The 22,973-nt window shown below is 37.6% G+C and overlaps 1 protein-coding gene across 3 annotated transcripts; it reads left to right on the forward strand.

The window, feature by feature from the left end:
* Window positions 1–21,134, forward strand: CD274 (CD274 molecule). 3 transcript variants are annotated; one of them, XM_003928182.3, is made up of 7 exons: window positions 1–284; window positions 6,383–6,448; window positions 7,360–7,701; window positions 13,303–13,590; window positions 16,057–16,164; window positions 17,340–17,399; window positions 18,503–21,134. In XM_003928182.3, exons 2-7 carry the CDS (start codon window positions 6,397–6,399, stop codon window positions 18,523–18,525), a joined length of 873 nt encoding a protein of 290 aa, XP_003928231.1. In that variant the 5' UTR covers window positions 1–284; window positions 6,383–6,396; the 3' UTR covers window positions 18,526–21,134. The 3 variants fall into 3 exon arrangements, with proteins under 3 accessions (XP_003928231.1, XP_074250877.1, XP_074250878.1); XM_074394776.1 differs by lacking the exon at window positions 1–284 and adding an exon at window positions 313–2,381; XM_074394777.1 differs by lacking the exon at window positions 1–284 and having other exon boundaries at window positions 4,753–6,448.
* The last annotated feature ends 1,839 nt before the right edge of the window (window positions 21,135–22,973 follow it).

The following is a 22,973-nucleotide window of genomic DNA, read 5'->3' on the forward strand; positions in this document are numbered from 1 at the left end:
ATATACATAGCTTTATTCCTAGGACACAAGTGTCCTACCCAAACTAAAACAACTCTGGATACAACGTTGGACACAAGGCTAGCTACCCAAACTGAAAGTTTCTACCGAAGGTCGGGGAAGTCCAATCCTCCGCAAAGGCATACTAGATTTGCTGCCTTGGGCAGAGGTGGGCGGGACGCTGCCTCCGGCCGGGCGCGATGATGAGCAGCTGACAAGCCCCGTGCAGCCCAGTCCAGCGCAGCTTCCCGAGGCTCCGCACCAGCCGCGCTTCTCTCCGCCCGCAGGTAGGGAGCGTTGTTCCTCCGCGGGTGCCCACGGCCCAGCATCTCTGGCTGGCTCGCTGGGCACTTTAGGACAGAGGGTCTCTACGCCCTTTCTTTGGGATGGAGAGAGGAGGAGGGAAAGGGAACGCGATGGTCTGGGGGGCAGTAGAGCCAATTACCTGTTGGGGTTAATAAGAACAGGCAATGCATCTGGCCCTCCTCCAGGCGCGATTCAGTTTTGCTCTAAAAATAATTTATACCTCTAAAAATAAGTAAGGTAGGTAGTACAGGGTAGGTAGTCATTCTTATGCGACTGTGTGTTCAGATTACGGCTCTGATGCTAAGCTGGAGGTCTGGACACAGGTCCTAGTCCACCCTCAGCTGCTTGCTAGTAATATGACTTGTGTAAATCATGCCAGCTGCAGCATCTCCTAAGGTCTTTTCCAGTGCTAAGCAGGTCCAGGATCCCTGAACGTAAGTTCTTTGCTCTGTCCATTCTGAGAACTCAAAGGAGTCCTAAAAGAGCAGTGGAAGAGCCTAAGAATAAAAATATATAATAAAACTTGTCTTAGACACATTGACCTTGGACTATGTCAAAGTTCAGTCTGGGTTTGTCTTATAACACAAGGAGTAAAAGTACCATTGTTCTACCTCGTTTAATACTTGAAAAAAAATTACTGTGGATGCGTTTCTATGAATTAAATAATCTTCTAAAAATGTGTTTATTGCTGCATTCGATTAAGTTGGGTAACTAAATGAAATTAATTCCTCACTGTTGGAAACAAAGGTTATTTACAATGGTTCTGTCTTAGCCATTCACTGAACATCATTGCATGTGTATCTCTGGAACATTGCTGATTATTTCCTTCAAGTAAACTTAGAAGTGTAACTACTTAGTCAAAGACTGAATATTTTAAAGGCCTTTTGATGAAAACTGAAAATGCTTTCAAGAAAGGATGTATCAGTTCACAATGATAGTTGTCAACAGTATTTAAGAAGAACTATGATACTCTGAAGAAAAACATAGCCTTTCTCAGTAGAAGCAGGTAGGCAGAGGCTACATGTCAGCAGTTAGAGTGTGGTCTTCAAGGAAGTCACAGAAATACTGTGGGGAATTGAAACCCCATGTGGAAAATGTACAAGAGTGTCTCAGTATGACCGAGAAGGAGGTTGGGCATGGGGTTTAATAGAGTTTAATAAAGTTTGATTACTTAGTAGAGCCTTAATAAATCGACTCTCTTAATCCTTGATCCTACTTTAAAAAAAATTTTTTTTTCTTTGTAGAAATGGGGCTATTGTTGTGTTGCTCAGGCTGGTCTTGAACTCATACCCTCAGGTGATCCTCCCGCCTCAGGCTCCAGAAGTGCTGGGATTACAGGTGTGAGTCACCATGTGGGCCTCTTGCTCTTACTTTTGCGAAAGAAAACTTAACCTTTTTTTTTTTTTTTGAGACCAAGCCTCACTCTGTCGCCCAGGCTGGAGTGCAGTGGTGTAATCTTGGCTCACTGCAACCTTTGCCTCCTGGGTTCAAGCAATTCTCTTGCCTCAGCCTCCTGAGTAACTGGGACTACAGGAACCCACCATGATGCTGGGCTAATTTTTGTATTTTTAGTAGAGACAGGGTTTCACCATATTGGCCAGGCTGGTCTCAAGCTCCTGACTTTGTGATTCGCCTGCCTTGGCCTCCCAAAGTGCTGGCATTGCAGATGTGAGCCACTGCACCCGGCCTCTTAACTTTTTCTCTATCTCTTCCTCCTGCCCATCCAACCCTTGGAAGATGAGAAGTAGTATCAGTTCCAGAGTATTACACTGGGCTTCCCCCAGGGACAAACCCACTTCCCCAACCTGAATGAGCCATCACTTCTTCCCCAGTTTACATTTCATTACTCTTCGAATGTCTCCATTCGGATACGGGAATTCACCCATGGTCATAATTCTTACCTGAAGAAGGAGATGTCAGTCTTCTTCTCTTAGACCAACTGCCCTGATGTGAAGTTTAGAGGTTAATGAGCATGTGTATTTACATGATCTTTGTATTCTGCCTTTTTGTCCCTCACTAATGACAGCTGCACTCAAAGGAAACGGAACTGTGGAGGAGAGGGTTTGATGAGAAATTAGGTAAATATTGGATCTAATCAATCACTTTCCAGGGAACCTTTATTACTCCTAAAAATTTTAACTAAATTCATTAAAGGATAAGAACTTCACCAGAGTAGACCATAAACACTGGCAAAATTAGTTGTAATCCATGACTAGATTTAATGTCCCTTTGTTTTATTCACATACAGTTATAATGCTTTGCTTGAGATTAGGGGTATCTTAAGTTTTCTTCTGCCTAGTAAGTGTATTTGTGTTTATAATACAATAATTATAAAACATCACATTAATATTTTATAACTGTGCAATTAACTCTGGCCCAAGGAAAAGATAGTCCGATAGATGCTGCAGCCCCATTTTCGCAAACTTCTTGACCTCACAGACCTGATGCCATCTCTGTTCCCCATCTGCAGGATAGATGGAAAGGAGAAAAATAAGAAATACATACATAACCCTGGCAAGAGGATGATGACTCATTTTATTTTACTTACCTTTTTTTTTCTTTTAATATACAGGCCTCATATAGGTTGATAAGAAACCAGTGACATAAACAGACCAAAAAATGGTCAGATCCTTCAAATTAGTAAAAAAAAAAAAATTTTAAAACAATACCCAATTCTGGGTGAAAACAGAATGTAATGGTACCAATTATCAACATGTGTCAAGAACCAGAAAAATGTTCTTTTCCTTTGATCAACAATATTATTTGCGGCCGGGCGCGGCGGCTCAAGCCTGTAATCCCAGCACTTTGGGAGGCCGAGGCGGGTGGATCACGAGGTCAAGAGATCGAGACCATCCCGGTCAACATAGTGAAACCCCGTCTCTACTAAAAATACAAAAAATTAGCTGGGCATGGTGGCACGTGCCTGTAATCCCAGCTACTCAGGAGGCTGAGGCAGGAGAATTGCCTGAACTCAGGAGGCGGAGGTTGCGGTGAGCCGAGATCATGCCATTGCACTCCAGCCTGGGTAACAAGAGCAAAACTCCGTCTCAAAAAAAAAAAAAAAAAAAATATTATTTGGGGAAATCTATCCTCAGGGCCTAGCCTGGGGCCTGGCACACAGTAGGCACTCAACAAATATTTGCTGAACACACCAATACTTACGATATTTTAAAAACTGGCAGCAATCTGATACCTAACAATAGAGGAATTAAATATTATGGAATATGGAACTGTTAAATAAGATGCTTATGAATATCATGCAGTAAAATGGACAATGTTTATGTCATAAGCTTAAATGTAACAAATGGGTATTAAATGTATGATAGGGTTACAATTACTTTTTAAAAGATTGCAGGGAAAAAGACTGAAAGATATATACTGAAATGCTCACAATGGTGACAAGGTTTCCTAGCCTTGGCACTACTGACATTTTGGGCCATATGTATTTGCTGTGGGAGGCTGGCCTGTGCACTGTGGGATGTTTGGTGGCACCCTTGGCCTCTACCCCTATATACTAATAGCAACCCTCCCTCAACCAGCCCAATTTTGACAACCAAAAATGTTTCCAGGCATCACCAGATGCTCCCTGGGTAAGAGTGATGTAACAGTAGGTGATTTTCCTCTTCTTTTCTTATTTTCTGTAATTTCATTATATTACCTTAATAATAAAGAAAAAAGACATAAAAATCAATGAATGTTATTCTACCTCAATTTGGGTGTTTGGACTCTATTTTGGAGTTCTTTCTATTATGTCACTTGGTCTGCTAAACATTCTACAGTTTGGAGAGGTGAAATGATTCATGAAATTTTGGTTATATTTTTTTCCTGATACTAAAAGTAAAACATTCATTCGCTTGAAAATTTGGACACAGAACACCAAAAAAAAAAAAAAAAAAAAAAAGAAAAGAAAAAAAAATCAAAAATCCATAATCTCATCTCTCTTTTTTCTGTCTTTTCCTTCCCCTAAAAACAGTAAGAGTGAAAACCTACCTGTTCTCCCTATATTTAATTCCTAAGTATAATCACTGTCAATATCTTGGACATTTCCTTTGTCTAAACACACACACACACACACACACACTTTTTTTAAAAAACGAAAGTGGACATATATTGTTTTGCAATTTACTTCCTGCATGTTTACAAAATCAATACATTTACATATGCTGAATTTGGTCCTTAATGGAATTATATTTTGTGAATATGTAAAAATTTATTTAGGCTGGGCGCAGTAGCTTAAGCCTGTAATCCCAGCACTTTGGGAGGCCGAGGCGGGTGGATCACAAGGTCGAGAGATCGAGACCAACCTGGTCAACATGGTGAAACCCCGTCTCTACTAAAAATACAAAAAATTAGCTGGGCATGGTGGCGCGTGCCTGTAATCCCAGTTACTCAGGAGGCTGAGGCAGGAGAATTGCCTGAACCCAGGAGGCGGAGGTTGCAGTGAGCCGAGATCGTGCCATTGCACTCCAGCCTGGGTAACAAGAGTGAAACTCTGTCTCAAACAAACAAACAAACAAACAAACAAACAAAAATTTATTTAACCGCTTAGGCAATCTAGAATATTCTCAGTTTGCTGTTATGAGTAATGCCCTTCCTTTACATATACTCTTATACACATGTGTATGTATTTTTGTTTTAGTAGGATAGATTTCTAGGAGAAGGTGAATGTCATATGATATATGCATTTAAAATTGTAATAGGAAGTATCAAAGTGCCCCATAAAAAAGTTAAACAACTTTACATTCCTCCCATTACAGCCTATTTGCTCATATCTTCACAGACACTAAATATTAGAAATATTTATAATTGTGGTCAAGCTAATAAGTGAAAATTTGGACATAGAACACCAAAAAATATGTGAAATAGTATTTCATATAATAGATATTTTTATTTTGAGATTGAATAACTTTTCTATGTTTACATGTCACCTGCATTTCTTATTCTCTGAACTATGTTAAGACCCTTCACTTATTTTCCCCATGGGTTATGTGTAGTTTGTATAGTTGTCTTATTGATTTTTAGGAACTATTTATATATTAGGAACATTAATCTCCTGTCTTATATGTATGTGGCATTAATTAGTTGATCATTTGTGCATTCCTGTCTGTATACAAAGGTTGGAGAGGCTCTAAGGGAAAACTTACCTTTTTCTTGTCAAAGTTTGTAAATATATGTATAACACAAGAGAGAGAAAATACTAATAAATGCATAGATTGGCTGAAATTGAGTATAAATCTTTCACTCTCCTACTTCAATGTAAGCTCCAAAAGGAGAGTGACTTTTCTTTCCTGCTGACTTCTGTATTCTCCATGCCTAAAATAGTGCCTAACACAGAAGAGGTGCTCAATCAATGTTTGCTGAATGAAAGAATTAGTAAATTTACAGTAGGATGACAGAATGAAGAATAGAATCTAGTCAAATACCTCTGGAAGATGACTATGAGTCATTCATATCTTAGTATGAATTAGTGAAATCCAACCCTCTCTCCTTCCCACTGTTACTAGAAGAATCTGTTTATTGAGAGAATAGATTTCTAATTAGAATAAGTGAGAGGGACAGAAAAGGAGATTTTGAAGGATGGCACTTGAAGGAGGACTAGCGTGGCTGAGATAGTGAAGTGGAAGTCTTGAATAGCTAAAGGGTAAGATGAAAGTATTTAGCTATAGGGGGAAAAAGCATTGACAAGATGGAGAAATAAAAGTCAGATTCTTCTTGCTTTGAAATTTTGTACAGGGCAGGTTCTACTAGGTACATTACAATGCAGAAAAAACACGAAATAGTTGAGAAGAGTTTGGTGCAATATTATCTTCTTGGCTTCTTTTGAGTGGGCAGGTTTTTTCTATAATAAATTAGAAACTACTCATCTTGTAGTAACTTTTTTCACTTAACTTTATATGGCTGTGGGCTATAAAATGAACGTATTGAACTTCTACTTCCCTGTTGGGTTTCCACAATTACAAGTCAATCATGCATGGTTATTAGAAGATTATTTCAATTAGAACTACTAAGTCCCATACTGTCATATTGTGTGTTTAATTATTAAGTAAAGCAGTCTTCTTTTTGTGTTTTCCATTATTAGGTTATTACAGAAAGATGAGGATATTTGCTGTTTTTATATTCATGACCTACTGGCATTTGCTGAACGGTAAGACACCAAATGCTTCCATTAGGTTCTATATTTTAAATATTTTAACCATGAGTTTAAAACTAAAATGATAATTTAATATGCATGCAACTTTCTTATAGAGAGAACATTCTATTCTTTCTTCTACTTTACACAATGACAAAGTATTTCTTGACACAGGTGACTTTGTCATTGTGTAAAGATATAGAGAATATAGACAAATCAAAAGACACAAAATAATCCATTATCCATTTCGTAGGGATAACTACTAAAAATATCTGGGAAAGCTGCCTGTATGTATACTTTTATTTGTTTGTTTTCAACAAAGCCAGTATCTTTCAGTCTTGGTTGCTCTGTGACATGCTTTTTCTGATGAGGATACTCTAAGGAAGAATTTTAGGATGCATGGAAAATGTCAGGGTAACACAGTATGGCATCACCCTGTGGTCTTCCCTGAACTCCATACCAACGTACTTCTTGCCAGAAAACTGATCAAAAGTTTAGGGAAGTAAAAAGAGATGACTGTTAGAATCTATCATTCCCTGTATGTAGGAAGCAAATGGGTGTCCAGTCAAAGGACATTTTGGGGATGTCTATATGAAACCAAGTCTTCCTGGTTGTAAGTACTCCATCTCCACATATTTCTACAGTAACCTGTGTTTATAAACTGTGAGGGCAACTTGTTTAGCTAATTCTATTATTCTGTTATTGGGACACTATATCTCGGCATGAGATAGAGTGTCCCAAAACGTATTTCAAGCCCACTGGATAAACTATGTATTTTAGGGAAGCAAGTTCTTAAATATAGTTATAACATAACTGACCATCACTCTAACATCACTATAACAAAGTGATTTTTAAACACTGTGCCAATTTTGTAAATGTTTTGAGGAATTTTCCCTTTTCTGAAGATTGTTCTTCTTTCTTTTTAGCATTTACTGTCACGGTTCCCAAGGACCTATATGTGGTAGAGTATGGCAGCAATATGACACTTGAATGCAAATTCCCAGTAGAAAAACAATTAGAACTGACTTCACTAATTGTCTATTGGGAAATGGACGATAAGAATATTATTCAATTTGTGCATGGAGAGGAAGACCTGAAGGTTCAGCATAGTAGCTACAGACAGAGGGCCCAGCTGTTGAAGAACCAGCTCTCCCTGGGAATTGCTGCACTTCAGATCATAGATGTGAAACTGCAGGATGCAGGAGTTTACCGCTGCATGATCAGCTATGGTGGTGCTGACTACAAGCGGATTACTGTGAAAGTCAATGGTAAGAATTATCACAGATGAGAGGCCTGATCTTTATTGAAAACATATTCCAAGTGTTGAAGACTTTTCATTCTTGTAAGTCCATACTTACTTTTCAAAGAGAACAGCATAGTCTATTCATTCATTCATTCAATTCATGAATTCATTCACATAATTGTCCAATTAGCGTTTCTTGAGCACCTATTTGATACTCACTGGAAATCCAGAGACAACACAGAGCCACGTTCTACAGTATGTATAATTTCCAAAAATAATTCCTAGCCTTTACTTTTTAATTATTATAAATGTAATACATATACTTGCAAATAATTCAGATACTATGGAAGAGATAACATGAATTGCAAAAGTGTCCTTCCTCCCTTCACCGCTGTCTCCCATGGCATGCAAAGAGAGTAACCACTATCTGTGTGTCCTTACAGAAATTTTTTTATTCAACTACTATTTTTGTAATTTTATTAGGTCTGTCAAATTTCCTTTTTTTGAGCCTCTCTATATCAAATGCAAATAAATATATTAAGAACAAACCCCATTGTAAGGTTCACACTAAAAAAAGGCTTGAAGTCACTCTGAAGGCAAAAAATAATCATATTAAGTATAAAAGAACCTATTCTTCCAGTACAGTATAAAACTATACTCACTGGGCCTACATTCATCTTGAAAATCTATACTGATGTTGTCTTGGAGAATTGAGGAGGAACTAGTGTCAGTTCCTTGGTATTGACCCACAGTTATGTCATCAGGCCACTTGAGTTCAAAGTTTTGAGTTAGCACTAGCTAAGTAAAGGAAAACACCTCTGCTTTCATTGTTGAGTTTCATAGAATTGAAGACTGGCTGAAAGGATCCCAGGTGGGAGCAGCTAATCCAAACTCCCACAAAGAACAAAAATCCCCCAGAAGATCTTCTATTTATACATTTCCTGCAATGGTGTCCCTGTCATATCCCACAATGGCATCCCTGCCATTTGGACTCCCCTACATATCCTGTTGAAACTACTCCCTAATAATAGCTGAAATCTGCCCTCTCTAGTTGTAGGTTTGGGATTATTTTGTTTACATGATGACCTTTTAATATTTGACTAGAATTAAATCATCTTCCCTTGATCTTTCTACCTCTGGGCTAACTACTCTCAATCTGAGGGCTAACAAAACAAGTAGAAAAGGTTTACATTTGTCACTGATCACTGAGCAATGATTAATCAGTGATCACTGATAACTATAAACTCAAAAACAAAATCATGTAGGGATTAAGAGAAATGTATCTGTTTTATGATATATTTCTGGTCTCTGATTCTGGCTCAAGTAATGCTACTATTGCCAAGAAGATTTCACTTAATCTTCTTGAAAGATTAAGTAGACTTAATTTTCATTATATTTTACCATATGCTTTTCCATTCATGATATCTCTTGAGATGTTGTGGCTTATATTTTCAATTTTTCTTCAGTCCATCAGCAAATATCAGGCATATACTGTGTTCCAAGATATTAAAGAAATCATCACAATTTAGCCTCATCAACAGCCAGCATTGCTACATCTGGGATGGAGAGGAAGAGTATAAGCCTGGCAGTCAGGAAGAAGGCAGCATAAAGTTTAGGTACTTCCAAAGAAGGTCTCTCATCAGCCTGTAGGGAGTGTATAGGGAGGGGACAGCTGTCCTTGTAGTAGGGAAGGGTTTTTTTCAGGTCATCTGTGCTCCATAATATCCCTGTGTATCTGCAGTTTCCTTTACTATGGATCAACACAATAGGAAATCTTCTGGCACTGATGGTTTTTCTAACGGGAAGTTCTTCATGGAGAAAAGCAAATGACCACCCAGGTTTTAGGACCTGATTTGTTTGAGGATTCCATTTTGTATTATAAATTACTTAATTTGCATTCTAGTCCCAATCCATCTTGTTATTGCATACAGTGGTTATGGGGTTGAATTGAGCCATACCAAAAGTTTGAACCTTCTGTACTTAGAACAAGCCAGCCACCAAGCTTCACTTGCACTCAGTAGGCAGTGACTCCAATGGAAATGAGGTAGCTTGCTTGCAGGAGCTTTCCAACTCAGGGAAGTAGAACTCCTGAGTCACCTCCAAATGCAAATGATTTCACAGTAATACTGTTGAGCTTTGCTTCCCATCACAGTAAATGTGTGGTAACAGCTTCTCCACAGAGTTTACTCATCATGAGATTTTAAAGGTGAAATATTTTGAAACTGAAATTTGAAAGAATTTAGTTTTGGATTAACTAAATTATCATTATCACTTTGGGGTTACTGTACCTTTCCATGTTTGTGAGTTTAAATACCAGACTTTCAGGCCTCTAACGTTCAATGAAAATTATTTTTCTTTAATCGCTGAACCTAATAACAGGGAAAATGAAATGTTCATCAGACTTTCAGGACCTTCAATGAGATTAGGCAGCTGAAAGATCCAAGTGTTGCATAATTATCCCACTAAAGCTATTTGGATCATATGGACCAAAGAGCAACCACCGTCATTCCCCACCAACCCCTTCTCTCCCCCAAATTCCCAGCTCTGTTTAAGTGTTCTCTGTAGCATTTATGTCTGTCTAGTATATTGTATAGCATATCGTATCATACTTTTCTATTTTGTTTATTGTCTCTCTCCTCATCCTCCTAGAACCACTAAACTCTACAAGCACAGAGATTTGGGTCTGTTTTACAATATTGTTGTATCCCCAGGGCTTGGTGTATAGCAGAGTAGTAGTGCAACAAGAGCCAACAAAAAATATTTGTTGAGTCAATGAATGAATGATTTCCTCAAATAGAATTAGCTTAAAATTTTGGAAACATGAACAGATTTGGATATGTAAAAATTTATTTCCAAGACTGTTCATCGGGAACTGTTAGCACCTTCTAAAGGGTACACTGAAGCAGCAATAAAAAAAAAAGAGGAGGAGGAGCAGTTCTGCTAGTAGTATTGACTACTACTACTACAATTAGTACTTACTTATTCTGTGTGTTAGACCCAGTATAACACTCTGCCTAAATTAGTTCATTTCTTCCTGAAAATGACTCTATGGGGTAGGTGCTTTATCACGTAACATGAGCATTTTTCATATTTTACTGTCTCTAAAATCTGAGTGTGTCTTTCAGTGATGGAGTCTTTGATTCCATGATAAGTGGTATTATCTCCATTTTAAGGATGAAGAAACTGAGGTCCAAAGAAATTAAGTAATTTGCCCAAATTCATGCAGATAGTAAATGATAAAGCTAGTTCTAAATCGAACCAGTTTGGCTCTGAAGTCTGAGACCTTAATAACCACGTTTTATTGCCTGTATTTGTACCTCTGGTGTGTGTGTCAAGTTATATATTGGCTTCAAAACTATCGTGAACTTTTCTTGGTTTTGATTGTCCAACATTAGTATAGTATACTCTATGGTAAATATATAGAGAAAGTATAGTATAATCTATGGTTAAAAATACTAGCATATAGTATACTCTATGATAAAAGTATGTACAATACAGTGTTCTATAGTATTTAAAATATATACTGTATAGTGTTATAGATCTAGTAAACCAGGGGTCTGCAAAAAATTTTAATTACTCACCTCATCTGTAAAATATTGTAAAGTTGTGTGTGTGTATGTGCATGCACATTTGTGTGTAGTTATAAAAAATTACTTTTTATTAACATATAGGTTGTTGTCATAAGAAACTGCCATTTTTGAAGAGCAAAAGAGGTTGTATATTACCATTTTCATCTGGTTCAACATAATAGACATTTATACAAAAACAGACATTTTAAGAGGATAAAATAAAAATGTAATAAACAACATTTTAATTCTTAGTAATTGTGATGCTTCACTATCATTAGTTAATATGTCAAGGCATAATATACCTAGGTGAACATATCATTAACAAAGGTGGATAGTGTCAATAATCTTGAGTTTTTTTTAATAATACTGTGAGGTCTAATTAAGTACTTATTGTCTATAACCTCATATAGTGGCTGATAAAAAGTGTTACTTCTGTTGTTTCCTCTTGGGTTGTGCTTGAATCGTTAGTATTATCTTCAATCCTCTGCTTCTTTGTAGGAAACTTTTTAATTAGTTGTCTAATTTCTTAAGATGGTTAGTTTAGTCAAAATTAGGTAAGAGAATTTGAAAATCCATAACTACCCCAAAGCAACCCACTCATAAGAACTGTTATTTTTCTTTTGAAATCGTAATTATACTGATTTCTAGTGTTTCCACCGGTAGTAGTCTCATTGATTTACAAGTACCAAGACATCACTCATTATTTATTTCAGTTTTGTTTGATTCTAACTGTTTTGTATTAACTCTCTGTGAAGAAATTTCATCACAAATCTATTGTTGTCCTTGGTAAAGACTGGAGAGTTAAGGCTCTAGATCATTAGTGGTTACACTACACTGTTAGGAGTATAACAAAGATTCTACCAACAAAATAAGAACATGTTAAAGTGCTTGTAATGAATAAACATGAGTAAAGCTCTTATGCTATATAGATGCACTAAACAACGTACTAGAATTATCAGCAAACTGGGTATCTTAATCCTAGAAGGGTCCCAAACCAGTGATCTAAAATTGAATCAAACTTTCTTCCTTGAGCATAATAATTATTTAAATGATTTATTAAAATAGCCAGCATTTAAAAGCTTAAAAAATAAGTATCACAATGTGATATCCTTGATAGGATCCCAGAACAGAAAAAGGATATTATGGAAAAACTGGAGGAATGGAATAAATTATGCAGTTTATTAATAATGTACTAATGTCCTTAGTTATGGTGACTGTACCATGGTAATGTAATAGAGAAATGTAATAGAGAAAATTGGGTAAAGAGTATACAGTAGTTCTATACTATCTTTGCAGTTTTTTTGTAAATTTAAAACTTCTAAAATGAAGAATAAATTTGAACATTAAAAAGTATCACCAGAAACATGTATTACTGTTTACAGATAAAACAGTATATATTTTCATATCTAATTTCTGATCATTGACTTCATATCAGAAAACTAAATGACACATTAAAATCAGATTTTCTGTTCATTAAATAAAGTCTAAGAAAACAAAGTATACCAGCTGGAGAGATTCATGTTTATAAAGACAGATTTACAACAACGAAAAGAAAATATCCAAGAATAAATTTAAGAAGAATGGGGCCTTATGTAAAAAGTATAGTACTTTACTGAGAAACATATGGAGACCTGAATAAGTGGAGAGATATATTTTATATTTGAATAGAAAGACAACTGGTTTGAAGATAATTCTCTTTATGTTATTTTTTGTAGAAATTTAAGGGGTACAAGAGCAGTTTTGTCACATATTACATAGTGGTGAAGTCTGGGGTCTTAGTATAAATTAATCTTTACATTTAGTTTGAGCCCAATAAATGTACCAACATGACTTTTACAGCAAGATAATCATTCCTAGAACCCCAAAGTTGGCCCAACTTTGAACTGAATTGAGGCAGAGCTACCAGGTGTTCCGCACTGCTGAGGCATCTGAACATTAAGCATATGCCTCTGAGAACCAGCCTGTACTGATACTCTTTCTAATGTGGACAGCATCAAGCTATGTATCTATTTCTGTTCTCAACAAAAGCCCTGACTTCTTTTTTGCTTATGACCTAGCCCCATACCACAAAATCAACCAAAGAATTTTGGTTGTGGATCCAGTCACCTCTGAATATGAGCTAACATGTCAGGCTGAGGGCTATCCCAAGGCCGAAGTCATCTGGACAAGCAGTGACCATCGAGTCCTGAGTGGTAAGACCACCACCACCAATTCTGAGAGAGAGAAGAAGCTTTTCAATGTGACCAGCACACTGAGAATCAACACAACAGCTAATGAGATTTTCTACTGCACTTTTAGGAGATTAGATCCTGAGGAAAACCATACAGCTGAATTGGTCATCCCAGGTAATATTCTAAATGTGTCCATTAAAATATGTCTAACACTGTCCCCTAGCACCTAGCATGATGTCTGCTTATCGTGGTCATTCAGTATTTTTTGAATCAATGAATGAATGAATAACACTGTATTTACAAAATGTATCCTCATTGCTCACCTCCATTCATCCAAATCATACTGTTACATAATAAACATTCAGCAGGTATTTGTTGGATGTGCCTTTTGTTCCATGCATTAGTACTCATTGGATACACATAGAATAAGACTCAGTTCACACTCTTCAAGAAACACATAAAAAACAAATGAACAAACAGACAAAAAACAGGCAATCCAATACCATGTGGGAAATGTTCTTTCATAGCTGAGAAACCTGGCGGAATACCTGAGAGGAATACCAATTCAGACCATGTTTCAGGAATCCAAATCCTAGGACATTCAAGCTGCTTCCTTCTTTCCAGGGTTTCTGTGGTAGGAAATAAATGGAACGTATTTTTCTATCTTATGCCAAACAGGAGAGACCCTTTCTCACCTGTGCCTCTCCCAAGTAGTCTACGATATTTCAACACTAGCAGTCTGCTTAGTGCACAGGTCATGAGGCTGCGTGTCCCTGGGAAAATTACTAGACGTCTGTGTCCTTCACCTTCCCCATAGGATTATAACCTACTGAGCAAAGTTATTGCAGGGGTCAAATTAGCAAATGTGTGAAAATGATATAAAACCATTGCCTGCACAAATTCAACTATTTTTTTTTGATCTTGCTACTCTACAGAAGTAGGTAGGGTGGGAAACAGAGTCTGATGAGAGGCTCAGAATGTGAAAGAAAGTGAGGTAGGTGAGCATGATATTTAATATAAACACAAAGATATTCAGAGAAGAGCTTCTCACTGCCCCTTCCCCCCATAGACGTTGATAGGAAAATGCCATGTACTTCAGCAAAAATACCTGAAAATTTTGATAGAAATTAAATCAATAGGAAAAGATAATCCAGGATGGTCTTGTGAACAGAGGGGAAAACGTTTAGAAAATGAGGGGGATGCTCTTACTAGGGTACGAGTCCTTAGTACTCAATTGTCTTTCAGTAAAAACTAGATTAGCGGGTTCCTGCCATTTAAAAGCTGTTTTATGACAACTTATCTGTTGGTTGGCCTACAATAACTCACTTAACTGTGCGTAGTCTGTTTCCTCATCTGTAAATTGGGGATTTTTTTTTTAAATACCTGGTATGCCTAACTCATAAGTTGTTCTGAAACTGAAATAAAATACATATGAACAGGCATTGTAAAGTGTAAGTTGTAGAAAAGGCTGGCTGTTGTTGTGTCTTTAAAGCTTCAACTGGCTAGTTAGAGATGGATCACGGGTCTCAGTGGAGAGTTGAGCCAGGCAGGAGCTGACTAAGGGTGAGAGGTGGGAGTTCACAGCCTCCGAACCTCTGTGTGCCATGGGACCCCTTTTCCTCCTGCATGGGACCCCAGACAAGGAGCATAGTAAGAGATACCAGTGACTAGTTGTCCAGAGATGTTCAAACTGCAGAGAAAGATAAGATAATAAGCACTGGTCTCCAATCATGACCACAGATAGGAGGAGGTGGGAGCTCCTTAGCAGTTCTGGTTGGCCTTCCATGTTCCACTCTGCCATGTACACTAGGCTACTAGCTTCCATATTAAAGGATGCAAGAGGGGCCAGGAGCCTGTAATCCCAGCACTTTGGGAGGCCAAGCTGGACAGATCACTTGAGGTCAGGAGTTCGTGACTGGGCTGGCCAATATGGTGAAACCCTGCCTCTACTAAAAATACAAAAATTAGCCAGATGTGGTAGTGTGCACCTGTAATCCCACCTACTTGGGAGGCTGAGGCACAAGAATCACTTGAACCTGGGAGGCAGTGGTTGCAGTGAGCCAAGATCGCACCACTACTCCAGCCTGGGCAAGAGAGCAAGATTCTGAAAAAAAAAAAAAAAAAAAAAAAAAAAAGTGAAATAATCAAGGCCACCATTTAATACTGAGTAGCCACTCCATGTGATACTGTGCTAAGCACTTTATACATTTTAGCCTCACAATAAATGTATTAGCATTTGCATTTTGTACGCATCCATTTTGTTAGATCCATCTCTAACTAGCCAGTTGTAGCTTTAAAGACACAACAACAGCCAGCCTTTTCCACAACTTACATTTTACAATGCCTGTTCATATGTATTTTATTTCAGTTTCAGAAAAACTTATGAGTTAGTCACTTGCCCAAGACCTCAAAATTGGTTAAGGGCAGCAGAATTTAGCCCCAGCTCAAAACCTGGGCTTCTTCGACTTCTCTATGTTGTTCCCATTTTAACAGAGGTATCTTACCATTCCAGCCACTCAAACTTTGGCATTTAAGAAAAGTAACCTAAAGCTAAACTAAACTTCAAGGATGACTATTCTCCTGACCCCTTCCCATCAAAATTTTATCTTTAGTCAGTTTCTTTTTGTTTTGTTTTTTCAGAACAACCTCTGGTACTTCCTCCAAATGAAAGGACTCACTTGGTAATTCTGGGAGCCATCTTGGTATTCCTTGGTGTAGCACTGACATTCATCTTCTATTTAAGAAAAGGTAGTATTTCCTTAATTGCCCTGGTCTCCTTGGGGATGAGGAGGGGGTGAGAATTGGATCAAGGCTGCAAGGAAACCTGACTGAACATCTGCAAGGTGGTGCAAAGGCATTCCATTATTCAACAGCAATTATATTGAAGCTGAGTAGGATCACTGGGTGAAGATGAAGTGTAAGGCGTGAGAGGTAGGAGGATGGGTGTGAATGGAGGTGGAAGAAGATGCAGTGTCATATAATTTTTTCTTTCATGCAAATAACCATAAACTTACAGGAGAGAAAGGACTAAAATGCCTGTTACTTTCAGTTACATTTTAGTTTTGCATTAGTTGCACCCAGCTGATTTCTGGGTACCCTAAGTAACAAAAATAGTTCCTCCATAGAGGAACTGTTTTTTTTTTTTTTTTACTTTTTTACTATATTTTGCAAAATGTATGGTAGAGGGTGTTACATAATTTGCATGTGTTCATTTCTCCATTTACCCGTGGGAACAATTAAAATCCAGGAAAATAAGTGTATTCAAATAATTTCCTCCCATTTAAGACAATTCAGAGTAAAGAATTCCTCTAATACTTAGAGAAGTATAACAAGAGATCCAGTGACAGTATAGAGTTGTCTGATGTTAAATAGGGAAGTAGAATATGGAAGGGAATTCCAATAGTCATTGAAAAATTCCCCACAACTCCTTATGTGGGGGAAAGTAATGTTAACTGAGAGAGTAGAGATGAGCTATTTCCAAAAATTCCTTTCTTAACAGGACTGAGATAGCGAGAATATAAGGATCAAGTTTCAATGACACTAAGATCCTGAGATGGAGTTGATTTATGCAAAGAAATCATTGTTGCCAGCTTGCATTTTGAATATTTCTCTGGAAAAAAAGATTAGTTGGTAGTAGAAATGGCTAGAAATCAATAGATCATAAAATACCTCAGAATTTGGTCCATCTCTGGGGAAAAGATGAAAAATAAAAGTATATAGTCCTCAAAAAGAAATCTAGGATCAAAAGCATGTACCCTACACTGTTGAATTAACCTCAGAAGTTGGGAGCTGTGGAATAAGGATGTCCACTGGACTTCCTAGGGATTACAAATATTTCATAGAACTTGCAATGTAAACTTGGGTCACTGTATTGGATGTAGAGCTGTGCTATATGGAAATAAAAATTATTTCTTTTTTTCAAGGGAGAATGATGGATGTGAAAATATGTGGCATCCGAGATACAAACTCAAAGAAGCAAAATGGTAAGAATATCAAAGGGGATTGGGAAGTAGAAGGCAAGGGAAACAAAAAGGTAAAGCAATAACAAGGAGAAATCCATCAGTCATAATCTCCTCTCCTTTTAAAGAATGCTGGCTCCCCTTTGCCTCACAACTAATACAAGAACTCCTCCCTCCATCTGAGGAGGTCTAGGGATGGCCTTCAAGAGTAGTGAGTGGGGAGCAGCTCTGTGGAGAGAGGAGAGGTGCAGGGAAGCGGGAGGAGTCAGCTTCTCTTTGCTAAGCTTCTGTTGCCTTGCACCCTAGCATCTTCCTGCAGCAGGGGACAAGGTTGACTTAGGTGGATGGATAATTAATTGATTCTAAAATATTGTGTGTCAGTATTGTAATACTATGTTAACTGCACCATGCACAGTATCTCATTTAATCCCTCACCCCTTGCTATTAGCAAAAAGAGAGAGAGACTAGAGTTATCCTCATTTTATAGTAGAGAAAACAGAGGGTCAAGAAGATAATGTAAAGTGCCTGAGAACACAGAGGTGAAGACAAAAATCAAGCTTGGGGGACATTAGCCTAACCATAGACCCTTATTCTTAATCCATGTGCTTCAATCCATTTTGCTACAAATGTCTTCAATTAAAAGCAGGGCAGAAAAGCCTCACCCACTTTATTGAACAAAGAAGAAAGTTATATTAAGATTTCTAATATTTTTTTTAATGTATTTAGAAAGCAAACTTAACAAGAAGCCCAAGTTTAAAGCAGTCGAATTAACTTGGACAAGCTCAGGCAAGTTTCATTCTGTGGCCCATAACATCATTTGTGTTGTAAAGCTAAGAGGTAAATGTTGTTTGGGTCATGCTGGGAGACCAGCCATCTCAATTTGCTCGGACTGAGGGGTTTTTCAGGATATCAGATTTTCAGTTTTAAAACCAGAAAAGTCCCAAGCAAACCATTCACCCTTTATCATGTAAGAATAATTGGGCACAAATACAACTTGCTTCTTTCTCTCATTTCAAACTCATCATTTATCATATCAGGAGCTATGAGTTATGGTTTTTATTAGATTTTTTATTACTTTTTCCTAAGACCGTTCCCTGTAAAATTAATATACTATTATCACTTTCCAGATACACAATTGGAGGAGACGTAATCCAGCATTGGAACTTCTGATCTTCAAGCAGGGATTCTCAGCCTGTGGTTTGGGAGTTCATCAGGGCTGAGCATGACCAGAGGAATGAATGGGCCCATAGGATGCAGGCAATGTAGGACTTAAAAGGCCCAAGAACTGAAAATAGAACCTGGCGAAGGCAGAGGAGGAGAATAAAGAAAGATGGAGTTGAACTGGCAGCCTGGAGGGAGACCTTGGTACTTTCAAATGACTGAGGGGCTCACTGATGCATGTGAAAGGGAGAAAGGATACTTCTGAACAAGGAGCCTCCAAGCAAATCATCCATTTTTCATCCTAAGAAAACAGGTTGAGAATCCCTAATTTGAGGGTCAGTTCCTGCAGAAGTGCCCTTTGCTTTCACTCAATGCCTCAATTTGTTTTCTGCATGACTGAGAGTCCCAGTATTGGAACAGTATTTATGTATGAGTTTTTCTATTTATTTTGAGTCTGTGAGGTCTTCTTGTCATGTGAGTGGGGTTGTGAATGATTTCTTTTAAAGATGTATTGTAGTATATGTTAAAATTTTGTCACCAAACTAAACTTGCTGCTTAATCACTTGCTCACATCCAGTAAAATATGGAGTATTTGTAAGGTGCTTGGTCTCTATAACTGGAAGTACACTTTGGAAGCATAAAAATCAAACTGTTGGTTTCTATAGGATGTCACATTTATTTAACCCATTAATACTTTAGTTGACTTAATCTTATTCTCAGACCTCAAGTGTCTGTGCAGTATCTGTTCCATTTAAATATCAGCTTTACAACTGTGTGGTACCCTACACACATAATCTCATTTCATCCCTGTAACACCCTGTTGTGATAACCACTATTATTTTACCCATTTTTCAGCTGAGGAAGCAAACAGATTAAGTAACTTGCCCAAACCAGTAAGTAGCAGACCTCAGACTGCCACCCACTGTCCTTTTAGAACATAATTTACAGCTATATTTTACTTTAAGCAATTAATTTATTCAAAAACTATTTATTAAGTACCCTTGAAACATCAATCACATGCCGGACATTGAATCTACGATGTAAGTAAGACAAAGGAACTGCCCTCAAGGAGCTCATGATACCATGAGGAGATTAATAAGAAAATGTATTATTATAATTTAGCCCAGTGTCATACCATAAGGATAATGTGAGGAGAAAAGCCAAGCAGTGTTTTCAAGAGGAGGAAATAGGCCAGTGGGGTCTGGGACAGTTGGATATACTTAAACTTCTTAATAATCAAAGCAATTTTAGTTTACAAGGAGAGGTCAGTACTTAAAATAACCCTGGAAAATAACACTGGAATTCCTTTTCTAGCATTATATTTATCCCTGATTTATTTGCCTTTGCCATACAATCTAATGCTTCTTTATATAGTATCTGGTATTGTTTAACAGTTCTTTCTTTTCTCTTTAAATGCTATTAAATTTTAAATTCATACCCTTCCATGATTCAAAATTCAAAAGATCTCATGGGAGAAGGTTTGAAAATTTCCACTTCATTCTCCAAGCCATTCACGTTTCCTTTCCAGAGCAACTGCTACTGTCTTTTATTCATGTTTTCTTCTAAAGATGGTCTACATTTGGAAATGTATGTCAAAAACACATATTTTAAAAAAATTTTAAATGTGTAGGAACCCATTATATGTCTGCTGTGCACTTTACTGTTTTTATTTATTATAGTGTTTCTTACATAGTAGATGGAATGAATTTCAAAGTCCCCAGGGGTTGGAACCCATGTCTTCCTTATTTCTAAGTCATCTTTCCCATAGCCTTTTATTATCTTTCATATGATTTATTACCTGTTAAATATGTGCTACGTGTATATCTAGACGACCAGCATTTGTTAAGTATTTGCTCTATGATTGAGTTTGGATTTGTTTATGTCTGCTCAAAAGGAGACCCATGGGCTCTCCAGGGTGCACTGAGTCAATCTAGTCCTAAAAAGCCATCTTATTATTAACTCTGTATGACAGAATCATATCTGGAACTTTTGTTTTCTGCTTTCTCTTGAGTATAAACTTCACTTTGACGCTGTACTTGCTAAATCACATTTTCCTTCTGGAAATTCCAGCAGTGTACCTTGACTGCTAGCTACCCTGTGACAGAAAAGCCTCACTCATTGTGCTTGGACCCTTGAATGCCACCAGCTGTCATCACTACACAGGTCAACTAAGAGGATTTCTGGAGCTTTTGAGATTCAGATGCTCTGGAAGATCCCAGTGTTTCCCTTCCCTCTTGCCCACATTCTGGCTTCAATGACAAGGAATATCTTGGCTTTGCCACACGTCAAGGCTGAAGAAACAGAATCTCCAACAGAGCTCCTTGTGTTATCTGTTTGTACATGTGCATTTGTATAGTAATTTGTGTGACAGTGTCCTTTGTGTGAATTACAGGCAGGAATTGTGGCTGAGCAAGACACACAATCTGCCCAGTCTATTCCTAAGTCCTAACTCCTACTTGTGTTGGATTTGTAAGGCATATCCCTTTTGTCTCAGTTTCATTGTAAAAGGCATAGGCAGAGATGATATCTAACTCTGCATTTGATTGTCACTTTTTGTACCTGCATTAATTTAATAAAATATTCTTATTTATTTTGTTACTCGGTACAACAGCATGTCCATTTTCTTGTTTTCTTTGTGTTTCATAAAATGCTCAGTTTAACATCCCAGTGGAGAAAGTTACTTGGAATATTTGCAGCCTTCCTCCTAGTTCTTTTTTCATTGCTTCTGTGCTTACACAGCATGCTTTTGAATATTGCACGATGAAAAAAGTATCAAAAGAATTTATTTTTAAAAAATGATGTATTGAAAATTTTCTTTCTTTCTCATTAAGCAGCTTCCTTTAGGACCATACCAAGAAGAGCCAAAATCCTGTCATCTACATTGAAGATCTGAGGGAGAGAAGGTGGGAGAGAAGGAGTGGAACTCAGGAGAACAATAGGGAAACAAAGGGACTTACCTCTAAGAAAGTACTCGTCCCAGATCTGTATATGGGTATGCAAGCCAGTGCATATGAAGCTGGATGCATTGCAATCTTTAAGTTTTGAAAACAAAACAAGACACCTAGAACTATGCCAAGTTGAGGATAAAGGCCTAGCAATGGTTAGGACCACAAATCTGTGGTTTTAAAACAAGTATGACAAAATTTATCATTCAAGGAATTATAGACCTTTTAATGTTTCATCCAGTAAGATTTTAGTCATGAAATTCCATTTCGAAATTCTTTATCACTTGTCTGAATCAGATACTCTTAAAGGATTATAATGGGTATTTCTAAGAATATGGGTTTGACTCTAGATGTTTTTGTTTGTTTATTTGTTTGTTTTTGAGACAGAGTTTCACTCTTGTCGCCCAGGCTGGAGTGCAATGGCACCAACTCAGCTCAATGCAACCTCTACCTCTGGGTTCAAGTGATTCTCCTGCCTCAGCACCCTGAGTAGCTGGGATTACAGGCACCTGCCACCACGCCCGGCTAATATGGTATTTTTAGTAGAAATAGGGTTTCACCATGTTGGCAAGGCTGATCTGTAACACCTGACCTTAGGTGATCCTCCCAAACTGCCGGGATTCCAGGCCTGAGCCACTGCACCTGGCCTTTACATGTTTTTAGTAGTAATGATGATACATTATTTATGCTAGTCCTTGGGCAGTTAAAGCAATTAAAACGGGTGCTAGACATCAAGATATTTCACCTTCCTAACCAGGAAAGGATATGGAGAACCACTCTTCTTGGCTTACTGTGGTGGTATGCAAATTTTGTGATATTTGAGAGTTCTGTATTATAGAAAAGTTAATACGAAAATGTTCCATACATTTTTATTAAACTTTCACTCTAGTGCCTTTTACAAGCACGTGACTGACTGTCTGCCACAAGTGGGCCTGATTTATATTTTAAAGTTTTATTTTCTTATTAATTGACACATGTATGGGGTGCAGTGTAATGTTTTGATAGAAGTACACATTGTGTAATGATCAGATCAGGGTAATTAGCATATTCATCTCCTCAAACAGTTATAATTTATTTGTGGTGAGAACATTCAAAATCTTCTCTCCTAGATATTTTGAGTTATACAATACAATATTGTTAACCATAGTCACCCTATGTATTAGTCCATTTTCACATTGCTATAAAGATACTACCTGAGACTGGGTAATTTATAAAAGAAAGAGGTTTAATGGACTCAAAGTTCTGCATGGTTGGGGAGGCCTCAGGAAACTTAAAATCATGGTAGAAGGAGAAGCAAGCACCTTCTTTGCAAGGTGGCAGGAGAGAGAGCAAAGAGGGAAGAGGCCCTTATGAAACCATCAGATTTCGTATGAATTCAGTCACTATCACAAGAACAGTACAGGGGAACCCTCCCCCCCACCGCCACCATGATTCAATCACCTCCCTCCCTCAACATGTAGGGATTACAAGTTTCTCCTTCGACATGTGGGCA

The sequence above is a fragment of the Saimiri boliviensis genome, chromosome 2 (genome assembly GCF_048565385.1).
Source record: "Saimiri boliviensis isolate mSaiBol1 chromosome 2, mSaiBol1.pri, whole genome shotgun sequence".
Lineage (NCBI taxonomy): Eukaryota > Metazoa > Chordata > Mammalia > Primates > Cebidae > Saimiri > Saimiri boliviensis.